Source organism: Lepus europaeus, chromosome 6, assembly GCF_033115175.1.
Source record: "Lepus europaeus isolate LE1 chromosome 6, mLepTim1.pri, whole genome shotgun sequence".
NCBI classification, from domain to species: domain Eukaryota; kingdom Metazoa; phylum Chordata; class Mammalia; order Lagomorpha; family Leporidae; genus Lepus; species Lepus europaeus.
The window spans coordinates 96,189,422-96,213,554 of record NC_084832.1 but is presented as its reverse complement, the minus strand read 5'-3'; the positions used below and the strand labels follow the sequence as shown (position 1 = coordinate 96,213,554).

At 45.8% G+C, this 24,133-nt stretch overlaps 1 protein-coding gene across 2 annotated transcripts in view; it reads right to left on the bottom strand.

The window, feature by feature from the left end:
• Positions 1–24,133, bottom strand: part of KDM5A (lysine demethylase 5A) — a 99,002-nt gene that overhangs the window by 24,809 nt on the left and 50,060 nt on the right. For both annotated transcript variants that reach the window (XM_062194635.1, XM_062194636.1), the window contains exons 15-20: positions 22,176–22,357; positions 21,698–21,822; positions 20,919–21,069; positions 16,818–16,932; positions 7,485–7,840; positions 2,879–3,017 (exon numbers count right to left, since the gene is read on the bottom strand). In XM_062194635.1, the coding sequence (XP_062050619.1) occupies positions 2,879–3,017; positions 7,485–7,840; positions 16,818–16,932; positions 20,919–21,069; positions 21,698–21,822; positions 22,176–22,357 (1,068 nt within the window). The remainder of the gene's footprint in view (positions 1–2,878; positions 3,018–7,484; positions 7,841–16,817; positions 16,933–20,918; positions 21,070–21,697; positions 21,823–22,175; positions 22,358–24,133) is intronic.

Here is a 24,133-nt window from a genome sequence, read left to right as displayed (position 1 = left end):
AGGAAAGCAGTGGAAGACAGCCCTGGTGCTTTGGCCCCTGTACCTGCATAGGAGACCTAGAAGCAGCTCCTGACTCTAGGTTTTAGGTCAGCACAGCTCCAGCTGTTGTGGCCATCTGGGAAGTGAACCAGCAGATGGAAGACCTCTCTCTGCCTCTGCCTCTCTGTAACTCTGCCTCTCAAATAAATAAATAAATCTTTAAATATATATATATATATATATATATATATATATCATATATGACAATGGAATCATCTTTCCTATAGTGGGGAAATTCACGGTAACATTACTGACAAATTGAATTGCTTTTCTATGGCACAGAACTAAAAGCAGTATTTTAGTTCTGTAACCACCTTCACTATATGTTATATAAAGAGATAAGAGTTAATATTTTCTGAGTTCATAATGTTTCAGTATTTCCATGTAATGAACTTATTATTGTTTTTAGAACTTTTAAATTGCTTTCCAGCAAAAGATTATTTCCCATGTACATTTGCCTATAACTGATTTTGAAAGAGATACTGCTGGCTGGCGCCGCGGCTCACTTGGCTAATCCTCCACCTGCGGCGCCGGCACCCCGGGTTCTAGTCCAGGTTGGGGTGCCGGATTCTGTCCCGGTTGCTCCTCTTCCAGTCCAGCTCTCTGCTGTGGCCTGAGAGTGCAGAGGAGGATGGCCCGAATGCTTGGGCCCTGCACTCGCACGGGAGACCAGGAGGAAGCACCTGGCTCCTGGCTTCAGATTGGCGCAACGCACCGGCCGTGGCAGCCATTTGTGGGGTGAACCAATGGAAAAAGACCTTTCTCTCTCTCTCTCCCTCACTGTCTAGCTCTGCCTGTCAAAAAATAAAAATAAAAGAGATATGGAAGCATGTGGGAAAGTAAACAGGCAAGAAATTTATGAATTTTTTTTTTTTGACAGGCAGAGTGGACAGTGAGAGAGAGAGACAGAGAGAAAGGTCTTCCTTTGCCCTTGGTTCACCCTCCAATGGCCGCTGCGGCCGGTGCGCTGTGGCCAGCGCACCGCGCTGATCCAAAGGCAGGAACCAGGTGTTTCTCCTGAACTCCCATGTGGGTGCAGGGCCCAAGGACTTGGGCCATCCTCCACTGCACTCCCGGGCCACAGTAGAGAGCTGGCCTAGAAGAGGGGCAACCGGAAAAGAATCTGGTGCCCCGACCGGGACTAGAACCCGGTGTGCCGACACCGCAGGCAGAGGATTAGCCTATTGAGCTGCGGCGCAGGCCTGAATTTTTTAAAAAATGAAGAGGTTCTAGTCCTTTGAAATATTATAAAATGACATAATTAAATCACCACAGTACCAAGATAAGGATAGGTAAATGTAACAGAAAAAAGGTTCCATATATATACAGTCAAGAACTATCCTATTTAGTACTATTCTCCCTAGTGCCCAACTATATCCATTTGATACAAAACACCTTGTGGCTAAGCATACCCACAGCCTGCTTCCATGCCATGTATCTTAAAGACTGCCTATCAACTGAACCTGTCCACTTGCTTAGAGCCCACAGTTAGTGCTCCCACTGGCAGGACAGGCCTGAAAGAAAAACAGTCCTTCAAAATTACAAAGGAAACACAAAACAATTTTCTAAACCTACTAAGACCAGTAGACAAGTCCTTCGATCATAATTAAACAGCCTGGGGCCAGCGCTGTGGTGCTGTGGGCTAAAGCCCTGGCCTGAAGCGCTGGCATCCCATATAGGCACCAGTTCTAGTCCTGGCTGCTCCTCTTCCAATCCAGCTCTCTGCTGTGGCCTGGTAAAGCAGCAGAAGATGGCCCAAGTCCTTGGGCCCATGCACCCATGTGGGACACCCGGGGGAAGCACCTGGCTCCTGGCTTCAGATCGGTGCAGCTCCGGCCGTTGCGGCCATCTGGGGAGTGAACCAGCAGATAGACGACTTCTCTCTCTGTCTCTACCTCTCTCTGTAACTGTCTTTCAAATAAATAAAATAAATCTTAGCAAAAAAAAAAATTAATTAAACAGCCTATTAAGTATTATCAGACAGGAGGAAAAAGTTATTGTCTTTGCGAATAGTTCCACAATTAAGAGGATTCTGGGGGAATTGAGAGGAGTTGAGAGAGGGAGGGAAGAATGGTTATCTTCTTAGAACTGTACCTATGAAATACATGAAATCTGTTTTCTTCATATTAATAAAAGTTAAAAATAAAAAACAGTATTCATAAACCCAATACTGCAAATACTGCTGTACGGTTTTTATAATTCAAGCAAACTTCACCTCTATCTAGCACTTGTTTCATTGTCTGGAATCTCCACCTAGCAAATGCGCTATTTTGAAGGCCAGAGTCCTTTGTACTCATTCCCTCACAACATTCCTGCTCCTAAAAACATAGAACAGTACCAAGCGTACTGTAGTGCTCAGTAAATGTTAATTTCATTTTATTTTTCTGCCTCTTAATTGTAAAGGTAATTTGTGCACAAGGAAAGAGATTCAAAGAATACAGATAATAAACCCCCTATGGCCAAGATTAAAAAACTAATTCCATCACTTTCTTATGAGGAAGCCAATAAAAATGAGCAGTTAAGTAGGTAATATTTGTTTTGAATTATAAAATTAGAATGGAATAAGTGAATTATAAGTATTATAATTATTTTATTACAATTATTCTAAAGAATTGAAGGTTTAAAGGATTCGTGTATGGGGCCAGCACTGTGGCATCGCCCCAGCCACTGCAGCCAATTGGGGAGTGAACCAGCATATGAAAGACCTCTCTCTCTCTGCCTCTTCTCTCTGTGTGTAACTCAGACTTTCAAATAAATAAATAAATCTTTAAAGAAAAAAAAGGATTCATGTGTAAAACAGGTATCGCCTGTGGGTACAGTGATCTAAAGGTCTCCTCACCTGAAGAGCTTCCACTTTAGCTGTCCAATCTCGAGCCTTCTGTAAGGCTTCTTTCAGGGACAATACATTGGGTAGAAAGGCTGGAATGTTCTTGGCTTCATTCACAATGCTCTCTAAGCTTGCCACACTGTGCCGCGGTCTAAAGAAAAATAAAAACAGGGTAGAATTTATGAAAAGTCCGACTGCTACCAACACTTAAACAGCATTTTACGGGGTGGGCATTTGGCACAGTGGTTGAGTATCCTGTGTCAAAGTACCTCGGTTTGAGTCTTGGTGCCACTGTCTGTTCCAGCTTCCTGCTAATGTACACCCTGCCTGGGAAACAGCAGGTGATGGCTCTCAAGTAACTGGGTCCCTGTCACCCCCATTAGAAGACCTGAATTCAGATCCAGCTCCCATCTTACTCCAGCCCCGTCCTGGCCATTATCACCTCATGGAAAGGGAACTAGCAGGTAGAAGCACACATGTGCTCTTTCTCTTTCCCTCTCAAATAAATATAAACCAAAAAAGAATATTCCTTTCACCATACAGTAGACTGTCTCTACTCTAGCTCTCTATAATATCTGAAGTTGTCAGAGACAGTATGTTTGATAACAAGAAATAAAGCAATAGACTAGAAATCCAACAATGTTGACCATGTAAATTTAATTCTACTACATTTAATAATACACAAAGATAAATAAAAACATCAGTCCTGTCCTCAATTAATCAGAATACAGATAAGAATTTTACTTGTACTGGGAACAAGACCAAATTACAATGGGAGGGAGTAATTAATAATGTTTAGAAGAGTTCAGAAGAGCTTTAAGCTAAGCCTTAAGAAAGTATGTTTCTGTGGCAGGAGTTTGGCACAGCACTTAGGACAGTGCTTGGGACACATGCATCCTCTATCAGAGTGCCTGGATTTGAATCCCAACTTCACTTCTAATTCCAGCTTTCTGCTACTGTGTACCCTGGAAGGATGTAGGTAACAGCCAAAGTGACTGGGTCCCTGCCACCAATGTGGGAGAATGGAATTGAGTTCCTGGCTCCTGGCTTCAGATTGGCTCAGCCCTCACTGTTGCAGGCATTTGGGAAATGAACCAGCAAATGAAAGCTCTCTCTAATCTCTCTGCCTTTCAAAGAAAAGAGAAAAAAAATTTATTTAAGAAGTAGGACTTGGCCGGCACCGTGGCTCAACAGGCTAATCCTCCGCCTTGCAGCGCCGGCACACCGGGCTTCTAGTCCCGGTTGGGGCACCGGATTCTATCCCGGTTGCCCCTCTTCCAGGCCAGCTCTCTGCTATGGCCCAGGAAGGCAGTGGAGGATGGCCCAAGTCTTTGGGCCCTGCACCCGCATGGGAAACCAGGAGAAGCACCTGGCTCCTGGCTTCAGATCAGCTCAATGCGCCGGCTGCAGCAGCCATTGGAGGGTGAGCCAACGGCAAAAAGGAAGACCTTTCTTTCTGTCTCTCTCTCACTATCCACTCTGCCTGTTTAAAAAAAAAAAAAAGAAGAAGAAGAAGAAGTAGGACTTGGGAGGCTGGCGTTGTGCCACAGCAGATAATGCCTCCACCCGCAACCCTGGCATCCTATATGGGCATCACTTCAAGTCCTGGCTGCTCTACTTCCAATCCAGCTCTCTGCTATTGGTCTAGGAAAAGTAGCAGAAGATGGTCCAACTGCTTGGGCCCCTGCCACCCATGTGGGAGATCTGAAAGAAGTTCCTGGCTCCTGGATACGGCCTGCCCCAGTATTGGCTATTTATTTATTTGAAAGTCAGAGTTACACAGAGAGAGAGAGAGGTCTTCCATCTGCTGGTTCACTCCTCAGTTGGCCACAACAGCCAGAGCTGTGCCGATCCAAAACCAGGAGCCAGAAGCCAGGAGCTTCTTCTGGTTCTCCTGTGCAGGTTTAGGGACCCAACTGCTTGGGCCATCCTCTACTGCTTTCCCAGGCCATAGCAGAGAGCTGGATCAGAAATGGAGCAGCTGGGTCTCAAACCCACGTCCATACGGGATGCTGGCACTGCAGGCAGCAGCTTTACCCGCTACACCACAGTACCGCCCCCTCAAATAAATCTTTAAAAAAAATTTTTTTTAAATAAAAGACCTCTGGACTGAAAAGAAAAAAACATGGGACAGAATAATACATTCAAAGTACTGAGACAAAGTAATTATTAACCTAGAATTCTATACCCAGTGAAAACCTAGCGCAGAAAGAAGATGAGGGACTGGCATTGTGGTGCAGTAGTAGGTTAAATCACTGCCTGCAAGGCCAGCATCCCATACTGGAGTATCAATTTGGTTCCCAGCCACTCTCCTTCTGATTCATAATGCTCCCGGGAAAGCTGTGAAAGATGGCCCAACTACTTGGGACCCTGTCACCCATGTGGGACACTGGATGGAATTCCAGACTCCTGGCTTCAGCCTAGCCCAACCCCAGGTGTTGCAGCCAGCAGATGGAAGATCTCTCTCTCTCTGCCTTTCAAATAAGTAAGTACAACTTAAAAAAAAAAAAAAAAAGAGGAAATAAATCCATTTGCAAACAAGTGCATAAAAAAAAAGAATCAAAGTAAGAAAGACTGAGGAAATACAATCTACATGAGTAAATCTGTGATGAAATAGAAGAAAGCGATTGAAGTTAACCACTAACAAGTTAACTACTTGTTCAAATCAGTGAAAGACAGCATAATTCACAGGAAAAACAAAGGAAAAGGGTAGGGGGAAGGAGTTAACAAGCCCAATCTGGACACGAGGAATCTGAGGTATCTCTGGGACACCCACTGGAATTATCCAACAGGCAAGTGTAATTATGAAAGAAATGCATATTATAGATGAAGCCAAGAAATCAGACGAAATTTCCAGGGAGACTATACAGAGAGAGAAGAGAAAGAGGTTTAGGTCAGAATCTTAAGGAAAGTCATTGTTTTTTTTTTTTTCTTTTTTTCTTTTTTTTTTTTTAACGTAAGGTAAAGAAAGAAAGAAAAGTCACTGTTTAAGAGACAGAGAAAGATAACCAAAGGAACAGGATGAAGATACCAAGAAAAGAATGGTAACTGGTTGGCAATCAATATTAAGAAATGAAGAATATTGAGGATGTGTCTCAAACAGTTCCAACAGAGGTCAGAGAAGGGAAGATTCTACTTCCCAGTAATCATATCACCCTGTATTTCTTTACCAATTTTATTTTCTTCATCACGCTAGTTATCTGAAATTCACTCATATATTCATCTCTCTCCCACTAGAATGTAAACTCTCATCTCTCCAGAACTTAGAAGCAGTGTCTGGCACACAGTAGCTACTCCATTAGTACTTAACAAACTGCAAAGGATAAAGAGCAAACTAAGAGGCCTACAACTAGAGGTCAGCAACAATGGGACTGAAAGACAAGACAGACATTTTGGAGGCAAATTCATCAGACTTTGGTAACTGATTAACTGTAGAAGACAGGGAAAAGGTTTTCACATAGTACTACCAACAAAGTTTTCTCTAGGAAGCTATTATCAATTGTATTAGGTATGCCAAATCATAGTTTCACAATCCAAAAGTTCTTCAGCTTTACTCCTACCTCCTTTAACATATCAAGACTCTGAAGACAGAGTGAATTTGAATAGTTCAGACAAGAAAAGCTATGAATAAATTTTAGTATGTATTCTACACAGAATTTGGAGATCAAAATACTCAGTTTTTACAAGAGGCTTCTCTCAACCAAGCAGGGCTTTGTTAATTGAAACATCTTAAGCTTTTCTAATCAAATGCATCCAAAGTAACTGGCTGGCATAGTAAAGTACATAGAGATTTTGGATTGAAGTGGAAGAGGCTTTAAATGTCAGCTGTGCCACCGAATAATTATGTGATCTCGCACCCAAGTTTCCTCATCCTCACAACCGAAATTATACAAATACTAATCTGAGCTGCTAGAGAAAGGCTTTCAGAAGGAACACCAGTTACCAGTTAAACTAGCTGGCAGGCTGTCAAACACAATGAACACTTGACTTAAATAGTAGCAAGTTCACTGGGGCTGCTAACGCTGAGGCAAGGGCAAGGGCAACTGCTTAGCGTCCTCATGCCTGATAGTTATTCCCCGCCATGGCCTGTATGACACTCTACTCTAGTAAAGCACGTCTCTCAGCTGAACACATCCAACACATTCCTTAAACCTAGCTTACGATGTTTCTCTTACCTCTTCCTCCCATTTCAATCCTACTACGCAATTCTTCAGGCTTTGCCTTAGTTTTTACTTTTCTCTCAACTTTCTCAACTGAACATACAACCTCAACATTCTCTCTCCTCCTCTGAATTCCTATTAACATTTTTCTATACTCCTTAGTCACCATTAATTAAATGCTTCAATAAGCTTTACAATTCTTAGGTTTTAACTAAACCTGTAGGCTCTAAACAATATACAACGTGGTATCACTGGAAGTATTTAGCAAAGTACTCTAAACAGTTTACACACGTTTGAAATAGCCTACGTGAAGTACCATTTGATAGCCTAGTAACTGATCAGGAAAATATAAAACATTTAATTACACATTTAATGAAATAGGTCCTTATGTTCTTCCTTCTAATCCTACCTTCTGACTTAGTTATTAAAGAGCAACAGTCACCAAAATATGTGTTCACCTTGCCTGTAGGCAGACCTTAGCCTTTTCCTCCCATCGTTCAGAGACTGTAAGGAGCTCCTGTAGTTCAGCCATTGCTTTCTCCACAGCATGGTGGGGTGCCAACCCCACCCCAGAGTCAATCAGTTTCTTCATTACATCCAAAGTGACTTGTTGTGGATCTGACAGGGTCAGTCTTACTTCATCCAACCACCGAGCCTGTTGTAGTTCTTGCTTCAGTCGGGGTAATTCAGGTAGCTCCACGTAGAGGCTGGAGCCCATGTCTATCAACATCTGGAGTTTAGAAGAATCTGGGGTTTCATCCATCATGGCCTCCTGAGCACGTTCATGAAACTCTTCCACATCATCCAGCAAATTCTTAAAAGGTTAAAGAAAATTTTAAATAAAAAACAACTTTAACAGATAGAAAACGTGTACGGAACAAACACAGTTCATAGAAATTATTAATTCTAGATTCTCTTATCTCATCATCATAGAACTGAATATTCAGAGGAGTTAAATTCATAAATATGCCGGCGCTGCGGCTCACTAGGCTAATCCTCCGCCTTGCGGCGCCGGCACACCGGGTTCTAGTCCCGGTAGGGGCACCGGATTCTGTCCCGGTTGCCCCTCTTCCAGGCCAGCTCTCTGCTGTGGCCAGGGAATGCAGTGGAGGATGGCCCAGGTGCTTGGGCCCTGCACCCCATGGGAGACCAGGAGAAGCACCTGGCTCCTGCCATCGGATCAGTGTGGTGCGCCGGCTGCAGCGCGCCGGCCGCGGCGGCCATTGGAGGGTGAACCAACGGCAAAGGAAGACCTTTCTCTCTGTCTCTCTCTCTCACTGTCCACTCTGCCTGTCAAAAAAAAAAAAAATTCATAAATATGCTTCTCTGTAATTAACTTCTATCCAGACATACTTTTAAAATATGAATAATTCATCCAAAAAATATTTAATGGCTGGCTTACACGGAGAACCTACTTTAGGCACACAGTATAGAACAAAACATATGAAGTTCTTGTTTTTTAAGATTTATTTGAAAGGCAGTCAGAGACACAGGGAGAAACAGCGCTATCTTCCATCTCTGGTTCACTCTCCAAATGACTGCAATGGCCTGGGCTCATCTGGGTCTCCTACGTGGATGCAGGGGCCCAAGCACTTGAGTTTCCTCTGCTGTTTTCCCAGGTGCGTTAGCAGGGAGCTGGACTAGAAGTGAAACATCCAGGACTTGAACCAGTACCTTATATGGGATACCAGGATCACAACACTGGCCCCAAAGTCCTCATCTTTAAGAACATACATTTCAGAGTGGGTAGCCAGAGGGTGAATATATGAATAAAACATTCCAGTTAGTGTTGAGTATGCTGAAAATAAAATAGGGCAGAGAGGGTAGGGGACACATTACTTAGCAATGGTGATCACAGAAGACAGATGACCAAAAACTTGTAAGAATAGGTAGAGATGGGAGCCATACAAAGATCTCAAAAAAGATAGTTCAAGAAGGGCAAGTAATAATTACAAAAGCTGAATTTTAAAGAGGAATGAGATTAATGTATTGTTATAAGTGGATGAAGGAGAAATGTAGTTAAAAAACAGGCAGAGGTCAGAGTACACAATGTCTTGCAGATTATAACAAGTTTGGGTTTCATTTTAATGGTTTTCATTAAAATGACTCTGGAGAATCAACAGAGGATTTTAATCATAGAGGCGTGATATGATTTGATTTATGCTTTAGATGATCATTTTGGCCATCAAACAAAAATTAAGCTACTGGGACAAAAGTAGAAAGGAAAGCAGTTAAGGGGCTGCTATGTTATCCAAGGGGCAGACAGCACATTTAAACCTTGGAGATGATGGTAAATGGTTCAATTTGGGATATATTTTTGAGGTAATAGCAGCTCTTCTTTAGGGATTAGACATCGGGTATAGGAGGTACATAGGAATCAAGGAGTTTGATTCATCTGACTCAGAAAAAGGTTTTTACAAATGCATTTTAGTAGGCCAGACAGAAATGTGAAGCATAAATCTGGATGTACAAGTCTGTGGGAGAGAGGGGTAGTGAGAGCTGCAGAATTGGGAATCGAGAGGATATAAGTGATACTTAATATCAATGCACAAATAAGAAAATATCAGGAGAGGGTGCATCTAGAATAAAGAAGGACTGAGATTCCTAATATATTCTGACACTTAGAAAACAAGTCGGGGCGTGTTGCTGTGAATTCGTTTCTGAGAGGAGGAGCATGGTGGGGGCAAGAGGCACGCAGTTACCACACAGACCCCAGGAGCAGGGTGAATGCGGGCCAGAGGTGAGCAGCCCACAGACTCGTTTATTCCAGTTGGTACAGCAGCTTAAATAGCCAAAGCAGCCTATCCAGTCAAGGGGTGGTTTATGCCCTAACCAATCACAGCCTGTTGCCAGGCAGTATCCGAAGCCATCCAATCACAGCCTGTTGCCAAGCAGGCTCTGTTGCCATGTGGTTTCCAAAGCCATCCAATCACAGCCTGTTACCAGGCAGGCTCTGTTGCCAGGTGGTTTCTCAGGGGGTTTCCAAAGCCACTCCTGAGTAACTGACACTCCCTTGCCAGCAGCCATCTTGGCATGGCCTTCTCATTCTACCACATTTCCCCCTTTTCGTTTATTTTTGAGCAACGGGAGGCATGATTCTTGGCCATACCATTGTTGACCCCGTTTCCATGTGGTCTCCGTACACAGCTGTGCCTGTCTTAGGTTGTCCCCCAGGGGATCTTACACGTCGTTGGCTAACCAGTGCTCAAAACAGGAGACCACAGGAGTGCTTGCTCAGATAGGGGTAGGAATGAGGAACAATGGTAATCAGGAATAGCATGACCACACACAGCCTGTGGGCCGTATGAGTGGCTGACCGGAGCTAGTAGAGTATAAAACAGTAACGAATGTGGCTATGGGCAGTTTCTCAGGGTAGGATGATAGGGCAGGTGCGTCTGCTAACAAGGCAGACTCTCAGTCTTGTTCAGCTGGTTCTGGTTGACTGTCAGTTGCAGGCTTGATATTTCTGGCTGGTACCCAAATGGGCTGTCCTGCATTCTCTGGAAAGACACAAGCATATCCTTGGCCCTTGGTTAGCAGAAGCCTTTCTATGGGTGCTGGAATCCAGGGCCTGAATATTGCATCTACTCCAACATTAACGGCAAATATGCGGGTGGGATGGGGTCTAGCGGCTGCCCTGAGAGCCTGGGGCACCCGTGTACTGCCAAAAATGTAGGGATTCTCACTGGTTACAGATGGGATAACCTCACATGGGCTATTTCCCTGAGGTCATCTAAGTTCATCCCACAGATATTTGGGGGGTGGCTGACTAGGCATTGCTACGTTGTCTGTCATGTCATTTTCTCTGTCAGAGTTCTCTCTCCCTAAGTCATCAACTGTTGCCTATGAGCCAGAGGCCTGGAGTCACAGGCTCTGATCATTCACAGATTCTGAAGGACCCTTATGGGGGAGAGGGACAAGAAACTAGGCCTGGGCAGATATCAGGGGCTTCTTAAGAGGTTAGATGTTCCCCAGAGTCCAGCGGGCAGGACGTTCTCTGGGAAGGAAAAGTCAATCCCCTTCAGAGAACCTCTAGGCATGCCCAGAGCAGAGCTGCCACTCCCCTTCAGAGAGTCTCTAGGCACTCTCCCTCAGCACGTTCCCTCAGCACGTTCCCTCAGCACGTTCCCTCAGCACGTTCCCTCAGCACTCTCCCTCAGCACTCTCCCTCAGCACTCTCCTCAGCACGTTCCCTCAGCACTCTCCCTCAGCACTCTCCCTCAGCACTCTCCGGTATGCTAATTGTCCCTCCGAACCAGCCAATCCCGTGCCACCTCTGCATTCCATATGCTAATGGTCCCTCTGAACTGACCAATCCTATGCATGTGCATTAGGAATATGCTAATTCGTTGCCTATATAACCTGTGTGAAACTGCCGCTCAGGGCTCCTCACCGCCTGAGGTGGGGGCCCGTTTGCGCAAACGTTCAATAAAAACCTCGTGCTTTTTGCATCAACTGGTCTGGAGTCTGGATCTTTGGGCGTCCTCTCGAGCAAGTGGGCATCTCTGCAACTGAGAGGTCCAACATTTTGGTGGCCCGTACGGGGATTTTAGGTCACCCTCAGACCCATTCTCTGCGGACCAGTTGGAGGTATAATTAAGTGTTTTCTGTTTGTTGTTCTTCGTCTTGAGTGTTCTGACTGGCCAGTACCTGACTCTGTGAGACCAGTGGGGGAGGCAGGCGTGCCCAGCAACCCCTGGTCCGTTCCCCGGAGGACGCTCCGGTCTGTGAGACCAGTAGGGGAAACCCTCGGTCCGTTCCCCCGGAAGACGCTCCCGGGGTGGTCTGGAGGTGGGTCGGAGACCAAGTCTCCCTCCTTCCCGGGGAGGGCTGGTCAGGCAGCCGCTCCCAAAAATAGCGCAATAGCGTTCGATTTGTCGTAGGTCTGTTGCTGCGCGGTTTTTGTTGGCTGTTCTTTTTGCTTGGTTTGACGTGCCTGGAATGGTCTGGAGTAAGGTCAGGGACCAAGTCTCCCTCCTTCCCGGGAAAAGCCTGGCCAAGCGGCTCTTCCCATCTGAGGTAGCATTGTCGATTTGTCCTAGAGCTGGTGCCGCGCGGTTTGTCTTGTTTACTGTATGTGTCTGTGTATTGGCTGTGCTTTTTGTTTGGGCTGAAATCTTTGCACCCATGGGTCAACAAATAACCACCCCTTTAAGTCTCACTCTAGATCACTGGAAGGACGTTCGAGAACGCGCGCGCCACCTCTCAGTGGAGGTTAAAAGGAAACAATGGGCAAAATTCTGTTCCTCAGAGTGGCCGGCCTTCGAGGTCGGCTGGCCAAGGAACGGCACTTTTAACCTCGATATTATTTTACAGATTAAGGCGCGAGTCTTTCAGCCAGGATCCAATGGACACCCTGATCAGGTGCCCTACATTACCACGTGGGAGGATCTTTCACGTAACCCCCCTCCCTGGATAAAACCCTTCTCCTTCCCGACGGAGCCCATACGGACCCCGTTACCCCTTCCTCGGCCATCCCCAACTCCTTTAATACCTTCCTCCCCGATACCCCCTCCTCCTATCCCGGTTGTGCCAACCTCCTCCCTATACCCTCTGAAGGAGATTCGAGATCCAAAACCTGACAAGCCACCGGTTCTTCCGGCTGATCAGGACTTTCTGCTCTTTGACTCTCCCCCACCCTATCTTCCCGGCCAGCCTGCTCCCCCGCAGGAACCCCCACAACAACCAGAGCGGGATGTGCAACCTTCTGCACCATCCCCTGATTCCACGAGGGCAGGGGAAGAAGTCTCAGCGCCTTCCCCGCCCTCCAGCCGCCTGCGCCTCCGTCGGGGGCAGGCAGGGGGCTCGGGAAGCGTCTGGACTTCGCAGGCCTTTCCTCTTCGCTCGGTGGCTGGCCAGATGCAGTACTGGCCATTTTCTGCTTCCGATCTTTACAATTGGAAAACCCATAACCCCTCTTTCTCTAAGGACCCCCAGGCTCTGACTGGGCTGATCGAGTCAATTTTATTGACTCATCAGCCCACCTGGGATGATTGTCAGCAGCTTCTGCAGACCCTCCTCACTACTGAGGAAAAGCAGCGTGTCTACCTTGAGGCACGGAAAAACGTCCCTGGAGCAGATGGCCGACCGACCCTACTGCCAAACGAAATCGAGGAGGCGTTTCCCTTAACCCTTAACCCGTCCTGATTGGGACTACACCACCGTTGCTGGTAGGGAGCGACTTCGTCTTTACCGCCAGATTCTCCTTGCGGGTCTCAGAGGGGCTGGAAAGCGCCCCACCAATTTGGCCAAGGTACGTGCAGTAGTACAGGGGGCTGAGGAAACGCCGGCAGGCTTCCTAGAAAGATTAATGGAAGCCTACCGTATGTACACCCCGTTTGACCCCCTGGCAGAGGACCGGCAGGGAGATGTAATCATGTCCTTTATAGGACAGTCAGCGCCGGACATCCGCAATAAATTGCAGCGGCTAGAGGGGCTTCAGGGGTATACTATACAAGATTTAATGAAGGAGGCAGAAAAGATTTACAACAAAAGGGAGACCCGAGAGGAGAAGGAGGAAAGGATCCGCAAGGAGCAGGAGGAAAGGGAAGACAAAAGAGACAAAAGACATAATCGAGAGCTTAGTAGAATTTTGGCCACCATAGTGCAGGATACAGAAAGGAGTAGACCAGGACAGAATAGGGACTTGGGAGACAAGCGAAAGCCTCGGGTGGAAAGAGATCAATGTGCCTATTGTAAAGAAAAAGGACACTGGGTCAAAGACGACTTGACTCTTTAGTCCAGCAGGTGACTGAATCCTGTGTTCCGTGTGCCAAGGTAAATGCCAGACACCTCAAGCTCCCGGAGGGAGCTAGGTTAAGAGGAGACCGACCAGGGATCAACTGGGAGGTCGATTTCACTGAGATAAGGCCGGGCAGTTATGGGAATAAGTATCTTCTAGTTTTTGTAGACACCTTCTCCGGATGGACTGAGGCATTCCCCACAAAACGGGAAACCGCCCGGGTGGTCGTCAAGAAGATCATAGAGGAGATCTTCCCCCAGTTCGGCTTGCCTAAGGTAATCGGGTCCGACAACGGCCCAGCGTTTGTCTCCCAGGTAAGTCAGTTGGTGGCCAAAGCATTAGGCATAAATTGGAAATTGCACTGTGCCTATAGACCCCAAAGTTCAGGACAGGTAGAAAGAATGAACAGAACAATTAAAGAGACCTTGACCAAATTAGCGTTGGAGACTGGTGTTAAAGACTGGGTCCAACTCCTCCCTATGGTGTTGTTCCGGGTCCGAAACACGCCCTCTCATTGCGGGCTGACACCATACGAAATCCTTTATGGAGGGCCCCCACCAGTAGCAGGCTTGCTTGACCTTGCCAGTGACTCCGTTGCCGATGCCCCTAAATTACAGGCCCGGTTGAGAGCACTCCAGATCATCCAGAACCAGGTCTGGAAACCTCTTGCAGCAGCCTACCAACCCAAGACGACAACCATCCCACATCCTTTCCAAATCGGAGACGCTGTGTATGTCCGAAGGCACCAATCTAAGACTCTAGAGCCCCGGTGGAAAGGCCCCTTCACTGTGCTGTTGACAACTCCCACCGCTCTCAAGGTCGACGGAATCGCTGCTTGGGTCCACGCCTCACACGTGAAGCGAGCACCACCTCCCCAGGGCCGCGAGGATCCGGATAGACCAGCCAAATGGAAGCTCCAGCGCACTCAGAACCCACTCAAGCTAAGACTTTCAAAAACTGTTTAATATTTGTGATGTTCCTGGCCTTTCCCCATTGTTTTTCCAATCCCCATGCTCCACAATTGTTAACGTGGAACCCAACCCAGCCCAGCAAGAACAGAGTTCCCTCCCTCCAGTGAGGCAGGCTCTCCCCAGGCCGGTCCAATAGATTTTAGGATTAAAATCTTTGCAAAAAGAAAAGGAGGGAATGAAGGACCCTTATGGGGGAGAGGGACAAGAAACTAGGCCTGGGCAGATATCAGGGGCTTCTTAAGAGGTTAGATGTTCCCCAGAGTCCAGCGGGCAGGACGTTCTCTGGGAAGGAAAAGTCAATCCCCTTCAGAGAACCTCTAGGCATGCCCAGAGCAGAGCTGCCACTCCCCTTCAGAGAGTCTCTAGGCACTCTCCCTCAGCAGAGTTCCCTCAGCACTCTCCTCAGCACGTTCCCTCAGCACGTTCCCTCAGCACGTTCCCTCAGCACACTCCCTCAGCACGTTCCCTCAGCACTCTCCTCAGCACGTTCCCTCAGCACTCTCCCTCAGCACTCTCCCTCAGCACTCTCCGGTATGCTAATTGTCCCTCCGAACCAGCCAATCCCGTGCCACCTCTGCATTCCATATGCTAATGGTCCCTCTGAACTGACCAATCCTATGCATGCGCATTAGGAATATGCTAATTCGTTGCCTATATAACCTGTGTGAAACTGCCGCTCAGGGCTCCTCACCGCCTGAGGTGGGGGCCCGTTTGCGCAAACGTTCAATAAAAACCTCGTGCTTTTTGCATCAACTGGTCTGGAGTCTGGATCTTTGGGCGTCCTCTCGAGCAAGTGGGCATCTCTGCAACTGAGAGGTCCAACAATTCGAAAGCAGGCCAGAGGCGAGCAGCCCACAGACTCGTTTACTCCAGTTGGTACAGCAGCTTAAATAGCCAAGGCAGCCAATCCGGTCAAGGGGCAGTTTATGCCCTAACCAATCACAGCCTGTTGCCAGGCAGTATCCGAAGCCATCCAATCACGGCCTGTTGCCAGGCAGGCTTTGTTGCCATGTGGTTTCCAAAGCCATCTAATCACAGCCAGTTGCCATTACTGAGTAACTGACACTTGCCAGCAGCCATTTTGGCATGGCCTTCTCATTCCAACACAAGGGCCGAATCTGTAGCGCAGTGGGCTAAAGCACTGGTCTGAAGCGCTGGCATCCCATATGGGGGCCGGTTCTAATCCCGGCTGCTCCTCTTCCGATCCAGCTCTCTGCTATGGCCTGGGAAAGCAGTAGAGGATGGCCCAAGTCCTTGGGCCCCTGCACCCACGTGGGAGACCTGGAAGAAGCTCCTGGCTCCTGGCTTCGGATCGGTGCAGCTCCGGCCGCTGCAGCCATCTGGGGAGTGAACCAGCGGATGGAAGACCTCACTCTCTGTCTCTACCTCTCTCTATAACTCTTTCAAATAAATAAAATAATTCTTAAAAAAAAAGTTAACAAAAAAACAAACAGCAAGGAAGACTTAAGGAATTGCCAATGAGCTAAGAAGAAAATCAGAAAGTGTTGTGTCACAGATATTTAGAAAAGTCATTCAACAAAAATTGTCAACTATCAAAACATTCTTACTAAATGAAGACAACAACACAACTGATATTAGGTTTTGCAAGCTGATAAACTTGATAAAAACTATTTTAGACAACCTCGACCCCTGAAACACAAAAACAAACTTCAAACTATCAAAAGATTACTACTAACTATGCAAATTAATATAATTTGAAATTTTACATATTCATTAAACTTACATAGGGCCTTGGTAATTTCAGAGCTAACTCACTTACACATTCATTGTCTTTTAACTAATTATTACATTTCAGTAATGTCTATGTTCAATAAGGATCCTGCCCTAAAATTAATACAGAAAAAAAAAATAATTCTAAATTGCATTGTATCCAGAATATTAAAAGGGGAATAAAGGCTAAGAAAACCATGAAAGTGCCTACTAAGGAACCATCAATAGCAGCATACATATGAGAAAAGAAACAAAATAAAAACTCACCCAAATATACCATTCTGTTAACCCAAACAACAATCTATACCATCAAGGATATTACCCAAGAAAATAATGGAATACTCTACCTTGACTTGTCGAGCTTGGCTGATGATGCATGGAAGACTAAAAAGCTGCTGGACAAAGGCCTTCAACTCTTCCACTGTCAATTTGGTCCGGGTCCTCCCACTATCTGGGCTCTGCCTGATGTAAAATAACATTGAGATATACGTAAGAAAAATTCAGTCATTCTGACATCAAATAGGCTCCTACTATGCTCAGAATTTGAACCTAATAATCCCAGAATCTCAGCATTTGAGATTCCACGTTAAAGTAAGTTTTTAAGCTCTTCAGTTAGTACCTCTCCAAATTATAGTTCCCCTAATCTACAAATATTAAACACCAAAAATACTAAAGAAATTCCTCAGAGGCCGGGGCTGTGGCGCAGTGGGTTAAATAAAGCCCTGGCCTGAAGCACCAGCATCCCATATGGGCGCCGGTTCTAGTCTTGGCTGCTCCTCTTCCGACAGAGCTCTCTGCTGTGGCCTGGGATAGCAAAGATGCCCCAAGTCCTTGGGCCCCTGCACCCACACGGGAGACCCGGAAGAACCTCCTGGCTCCAGATCGGCACAGCTCTGGCCATTGCGGCCAACTGGGGAGTGAACCATCAGATGGAAATCCTCTCTCGGCCCGCGCCACGGCTCACTAGACTAATCCTCCGCCTGCGGTGCCGGCACCCTGGGTTCTAGTCCCATTCGGGGCACCGGATTCTGTCCCAGTTGCCCCTCCTCCAGGCCAGCTCTCTGCTGTGGCCAGGGAGTGCAGTGGAGGATGGCCCAAGTGCTTGGGCCCTGCACCCCATGGGAGACCAGGATAAGCACCTGGCTCCTGCCATCGGATCAGCGCAGTGCGCCGGCTGCAGCGCGCCGGCTGCAGCAGCCATTGGAGGGTGAACCAACGGCAAAGGAAGACCTTTCTCTCTGTCTCTCTCTCTCACTGTCCACTCTGCCTGTCAAAAAAAATAAATAAATAAAAATAAATTTAAAAAAAAAAGAGAGAGAGGAGAGGCAAGGAGAGAGAGAGAGAGATGTCTTCCATCCACTGCTTGACTCCCCAGATGGCCACAATGGCCGGAGATGCACTGATCCGAAGCCAGGAGCCAGGAGCTTCTTCCAGTCTCCCACGTGGGTACAGGGGCCCAAGGACTTGGGCCATCCTCTACTGCTTTCCCAGGCCATAGCAGAGAGCTGGATTGGAAGAGGAGCAGCCGGGACTAGAACCAGTGCCTATATGAGATGCCAACGCTTCAGGCCAGGACTTTAACCCACTGCACCACAGCACCAGCCCCCATAAATCTTTTTTTTTAAATTCCCTGACATTCTAGTCTAGTGTATATCCTAGTGAGAGTCAAGGAGACCGAAAATAAGTAAGTAAATTAGCACATCAGAAGGTGGTAAGTAGCAGAAAAACAAAGCAGGAAAGATAGATACGAAGGTTACAAGTGTTGTCAGAAGACCTAACTAGGGCAGGTATTTGGCACAGCAGTTAGGATGCCACGGGGACACCTACATCCCATATCAGAGTGCCTCGGTTGTGTCCCAGCTTCTCTGCTTTCAATCTAGCTCCTGTCAATAAGCATCCTTGGAGGCAATACATGGACAATTCAAGTACTTAGGTCCCTGTTACTCAGGTGGGAGACCTGGAATGAGTTCCAAGTACCTGCCTCTGGCCTGGCCCAGCTCTGGCTGTTGCAAGCATTCAAGGAATGAACCAGCAGATGGAAGATCTGTCTACTTTTCAAACAATAATTAAAATAATAATAATAACAATAGGGCTCACCAAGAAAGTGACATCTGAAAAAAGACTTGAAACAAGTAAAGGAACAAGCCACCTGGATACGGTGGGAAGAATTCTACAAGCAGAGCGGAGAGCAAGTATGAAGGCCATAAGCAAGAAAACGCCTTGGAATGGATGGAGAACGCAAGCAGAAGAGCACAGCAGAGTGCACTGAGGAAAGGAAAGCTCTTTGAGAAAGGAAAAATAAGAGAATCCGTTTTCATAAAAGGTAGACTATGAAGTTAATCCCTTCACCCAAAACTACTTTGGATCCTATGTTGTTAAGTATCTTGATATTTGCTGTTGAGGAAGCTTAATTTGGGGCCTAATGAATGAAAAACTAGTTTTAGTCAGCTACTAATCAACTAAGGCAGACAGTGTGAACACAGGTAAAAATTAACTGTGCTCTTTTCTCTCCTACTAATAATAGATTTCTTTCTGGGAGTTCTTCCTATTATTCAACTTAAGGAAAGGAAACTTGCTTTCCAGTTGTCTAAAGGAACCTGTTTTACCCATCAGAAAAGTGAACTTTTGAATTTATACAAAGGGACCAGAGCTGTGGCACATCAGGTAAAGCTGCCACCTGCAGTGCCAGCATCCCATATGGGTGCTGGTTCGAGTCCTGACTGTTCCACTTCTAATCCATGGCCTGGAAAAGCAGTGGAAGATGGCCCAACTCCTTGGGTCCCTGCACCCAAATGGGAGAACCAGAAGAAGCTCTTGGGTCCTAGTTTCGGTTTGGCCCAGCCCCAGCTGTTGCAGCCATTTAGGGAGTGAACCAGCAGATGGAAGACCTCTCTCTCTCTGCTTCTCCGTAACTCTGCCTTTCAAATAAATAAAACTTAAAAAAAAAAAAGTTTATGGGGCCAGCGCTGTAGCGTAACGGGTAAAGCCACTGCTTGCAGTGCCAGCATCCCATATGGGCGCAGGTTTGAGACCCAGCTGCTCCACTTCCAATTCAGCTCTCTGCTGTGGCCTGGGAAAGCAATAGAAGATGGCCCAAGTCCTTGGGCCCCTGCACCCAAGTAGGAGACCAGGAAGAAGCTCCTGGCTTCAGATCGGTGAAGCTCTGGCTGTTGGCGGCCAACTGGGAAGAGAACCAGCAGATAGAAGACCTCTCTCACTCTGTCTCTCCTCTCTCTGTGTAACTCTTTCAAATAAATAAATAAAATCTTTAAAAAAAAAGTTTCAAAGAAAATTTATATAAACCTCAAGATTCAGGAATCATGTTTCAAAAATCTAATTTTAGAAGTCATTAAATGCATCCAGTTTAGAGATGATGCCAGGCCATAAAATGTATAGCTATTAATTAATTTGGCTATACTGAAAATAAACTAAACTTAGTAGGCCTTACAAAATTATTTTTCTGCCTACAGCCAAGTGTTTGACCCACAGCCACTGTACAAACTTCAGTGTGATCAGCAGCACTGGGTCCAGCAGGCCTGTCTACTGTCGTCCTGCTGCAGCAACTTACACTAACTTGATAAAGAGCTTCTTGGGGCAGTGTTGTGACACAGTGGGTAAAGCCTCCAACAGCGACACTGGCATCCCATATGGGCGCTGGCTGGAGCCCCATCTGCTTCACTCCAAATCCAGCTCCCAGCTAATGACCCAGCAAAAGCAGCAGAAGACAGCCCAAGTGCTGGAAGAAGCTCCCGGCTTTGGCCTGCCCCAGCTTGCACCACTGAGGCCATCCAGGGAGTAAATCAGCAGATGGAAGATGTCTCTCTCTGTCTCACTCTGACTTTCAAATAAATAAATAAATCTTTAGAAAAAAAATTTAAAAATATTTCACAGTTTCTGAGCACCTCTGCCACCCAAAAATAAAATAGCAGGTTTATTTTTGGGAAAGAGAAAGTCAAGGCCACAAGAAGTTAAAGATAATGTCAGATCTCACAGGTGAGTTAAAATTCTGGCTTTTGAGGCCTGTGCTATAGCATAGCGGGTAAAGTTGCTGCCTGCAGTGCTGACATCCCATATGGGCGCCAATTTGAGACTCGGCTGCTCCACTTCCAATCCAGCTCTCTGCTGTGGCCTAAGAAAGCAGTAGAAGATGGCCCAAGTCCTTGGGCCCCTGCACCCACATGAGCGATTCAGACGAAGCTCCTGGCTCCTGGATTCGGATTGGCTCAGCTCCGGCCACTGCGCCCAACTGGGTAATGAACCAGTGGATGGAAGATCTCTCTCTGCCTCTCCTTCTCTCTCTGCTAACTCTTTCAAATAAATAAATAAACTTTTAAAAAATAAAAAATAAAGTCATTCTGCATACTTCTGACAGCTTTAAAGAAAAATTCTGACTTTCACGCCAAAAGCAACAGAGAACCAGTGGAAAATCAAGCTTTTGTTAGGCTTACCTGTGTTTCTGCTTTTTACTCAGGAGCAGCTGAGCCACAGAAGCACAGGTCTCAGCTTCTTTTACAGCATCCCTGAGTTTTCGAAAGAGCTCATTCTCTGGGTATTTCCTATCCTCAGCATCTTCCAGCATTACTCGCAATTCAATCAAATCTGTAAAAATAAATAAAATACCTATACTGTGATCACAGAACAAAAGCCATTCTAAAATGTTCCCTAACCTCACTCAAGTGTATTATCAACCTAATATAAACCTACCACAGCTGTGCAATGAAAGCTGCTGACCAGGTGGGTGCTCATTCCCTAATGCCTATTCACAAACATAATAATCAAGCCTAGGGGTTGGCACTGTAGCATAACAGATTAACCTGCCACCTACAACACAAGCATCCCACTGGTTCAATTCCTGGCTGCTCCACTTCTGATCCAGCTCCCTGCTAATGGCCTGGGAAAAAGCAGCAGAATATGGCCCAAGTGCTTGGCCCCCTCTATCCATGTGGAAGAACTGGAAGAAGCTCCTGGCTCTTGGCTTTGGTCTGGCCCAGGTCTGGCCACTGTGGCCATTTGCAGAGTGAACCAGTGCATGGAAGATTGACCTCTGTCTCTCCCTCTCTATATTTCAAATAAAAATGAGTAAACCTTTCAACAACAACAACAAATCAAGTCTATATTCAATCAACCCCTTAGTCTCAATGCAGAGGAAAAAATAACCCAAACTAAAAAAGACCTCTTTAAAATGACATTCATTTCAACAAATTCATCCAAAAGGAGGAAAAGTAACCTTTTTTGTGGTTGAAGTTAGCAGCTAATGCTTCTGTAACACGACTAACCCAGGTGTCATAGGACTGTGCCCTGACTTTCACGCCATATAACAGAGAAGGGAGGTCTTCTAAAGGGTAACGATACCTATAAAAAACAGAGATTAAAATCCAATAACAATTTCAAAATAAGTTTCAAGTACAATCAGCTTAAGAAAAGTACAATGGCCAGAGGAACAGGATCTTGATTTATATAAAATCAAAAAAGCCCACAATTTTAAACCAAGGGGAGATAAAGAACATATGAAATAAATAACACGGAAACTACATTTTAGCTGCCAAGTATGGTCCAACTTTAAAGGACTACTTCTCAAGCAGGGGAATTAGATGAACAAACAGAAGGTATCAATCTAGAGACAGACAAGGGAATAACCAAAAACATCATTAACCAACAACATCATTAAAAAGATAATGGAGGCTTTACAAGACACTTTTAGATACCTAAGACATTTCTTCTGCATGGGGCAGGGGCACAGATCAGTTGGATGGTAGAGACATACAAGCCGCTCAGGATTACAGGAACATGTGAGAGCAGAGAGAAAACAGGTGGTTCTGCATGCTGAACACTGTCGTTCATCATCAGGAACAAGTTCAAACACCTCTTCTTCTGACATCAGGACACCCTGAAATATAATTTATACCAGTAATTTAAATCTAATTTTTAAGGCATCAAAAATCTTGTTATTTTATCTCTGTGGGTAAATTTCTGATTTAAGGCATAAACATGAAAAGTGCAATGGCACAACATGAAAAAAATTTCTAAAAATAATCATTACTAGGGTGGGTGTAAGGGGCAGCAGGTTAGGCCACTGTTTACACAGCCCACATCCCAATCTAGAGTGCCAGTTCGAGTCCCAGCTACTCTGCTCCCAATCCAGCTCCCTGCTAATACATCCTGAGAAGAAGCAGATGATGGTTCAAGTGCTTGGGACCTTGTCACCCACATAGAAGACCTGAATGGAATTCCAGGCTGCTGGCTTCGGCATGGCCCAGCCCTGGCAGTTGAAGGCATCTGGGGAATGTACCAGGGGGTGGAATTTCTCTGTGTCTTGTCACTCTCCTTTTTGACTAAATGAAAATAATTTTTTAAAAGATTTATTTATTTATTTGCAAGTAAGAGATACACAGAAAGAGGAGAGGCAGAGAGAGAGAGAGGTCTTCCATCTGATGGTTCACTTCCCAATTGGCTGCAACGGCCGGAGCTGCACCGATCCGAAGCCGGGAGCCAGGAGCTTCTTCTGGGTCTCCCACATGGGTGCAGGGGCCCAAGGACTTGGGCCATCCTCTACTGCTATCTCAGGCCATAGCAGAGAGCTGGATTGTAAGTGGAGCAGCCAGGACTCAAACCAGTGCCCATATGGTATGCCGTCACTGCAGGCCAAGGCATTAACCCGCTGTACCACAGCACTGATCCCAATAAATTTTAAAAGAAGCATAAAAAAAATTACTCAATTTTTTAAGTAGACAACACTAAACTTTGATATCCAAGGATGAACATTTGTGTGATAAAACTATAAATGATATACAAATAAGTGACAACTACAAAGTCAAGATAGCTTTTAGAAGGGGAAGGTGGAACCTGTAATTGTGAGATGATTTTGGGGTGGCTGACAAAGTTCTATTTAATGAACTGAATGGTGATGACAAGCTTTAACATATAGTTCATTAAGCTATAAATTGTTTCACATGGTTTTCCTCAAAATAAAACAAATTTAATTTTTAAAAAATTACTGCCTTCTGGAAGGGGTGCCCAAATGCCTTTGTTTCTCTTCATGTCAGGCACTCCTGGGTCAGCAGCCTCCCTTCCTCTCCTTGTATGTAACATCTTCTTGCCTGGCCCCCCCACCTCTAGGTTTAAAAAAAAAAATGTACTGCCATTAGGGATAATACATTCTTGAATTAGTTAAATTAACAGTTTATGATTTGAAAATAATATCTAACAACAAGCACATACAAAGATGAAGTATAAAATAAATTATGCAATCAAAATATAAAATATGCAAGTAAGCAAGCTATCAAAAAGTTAGGGGCTGGTGCCAAGGCGCAGTAGGTTAATTCTCCGTCTGTGGCGCTGGCATCCCATATGGGCACCAGTTCTATCCCGGCTGCCCCTCTTTCAGTCCAGCTCTCTGCTATGGCCTGGGAAAGTAGTAGAAGATGGCCCAAGTCCTTGAGTCCCTGCACCCACGTGTGAAACCAGGAAGAAGCACCTGGCTCCCGGCTTTGGATCGGCATAGCTCCAGCCGTTGTGGCCATTTGGGGAGTGAATCAACGGAGGGAAGACCTTTCTCGCTGTCTCTCCCTGTCACTGACTATAACTCTCTCAAAAAATAAGATCTTTTAAAAAAAGAGAGAAAAAAGTTAAATCAAATTCAGATGCCAATTTAAGAAAGTAAGAC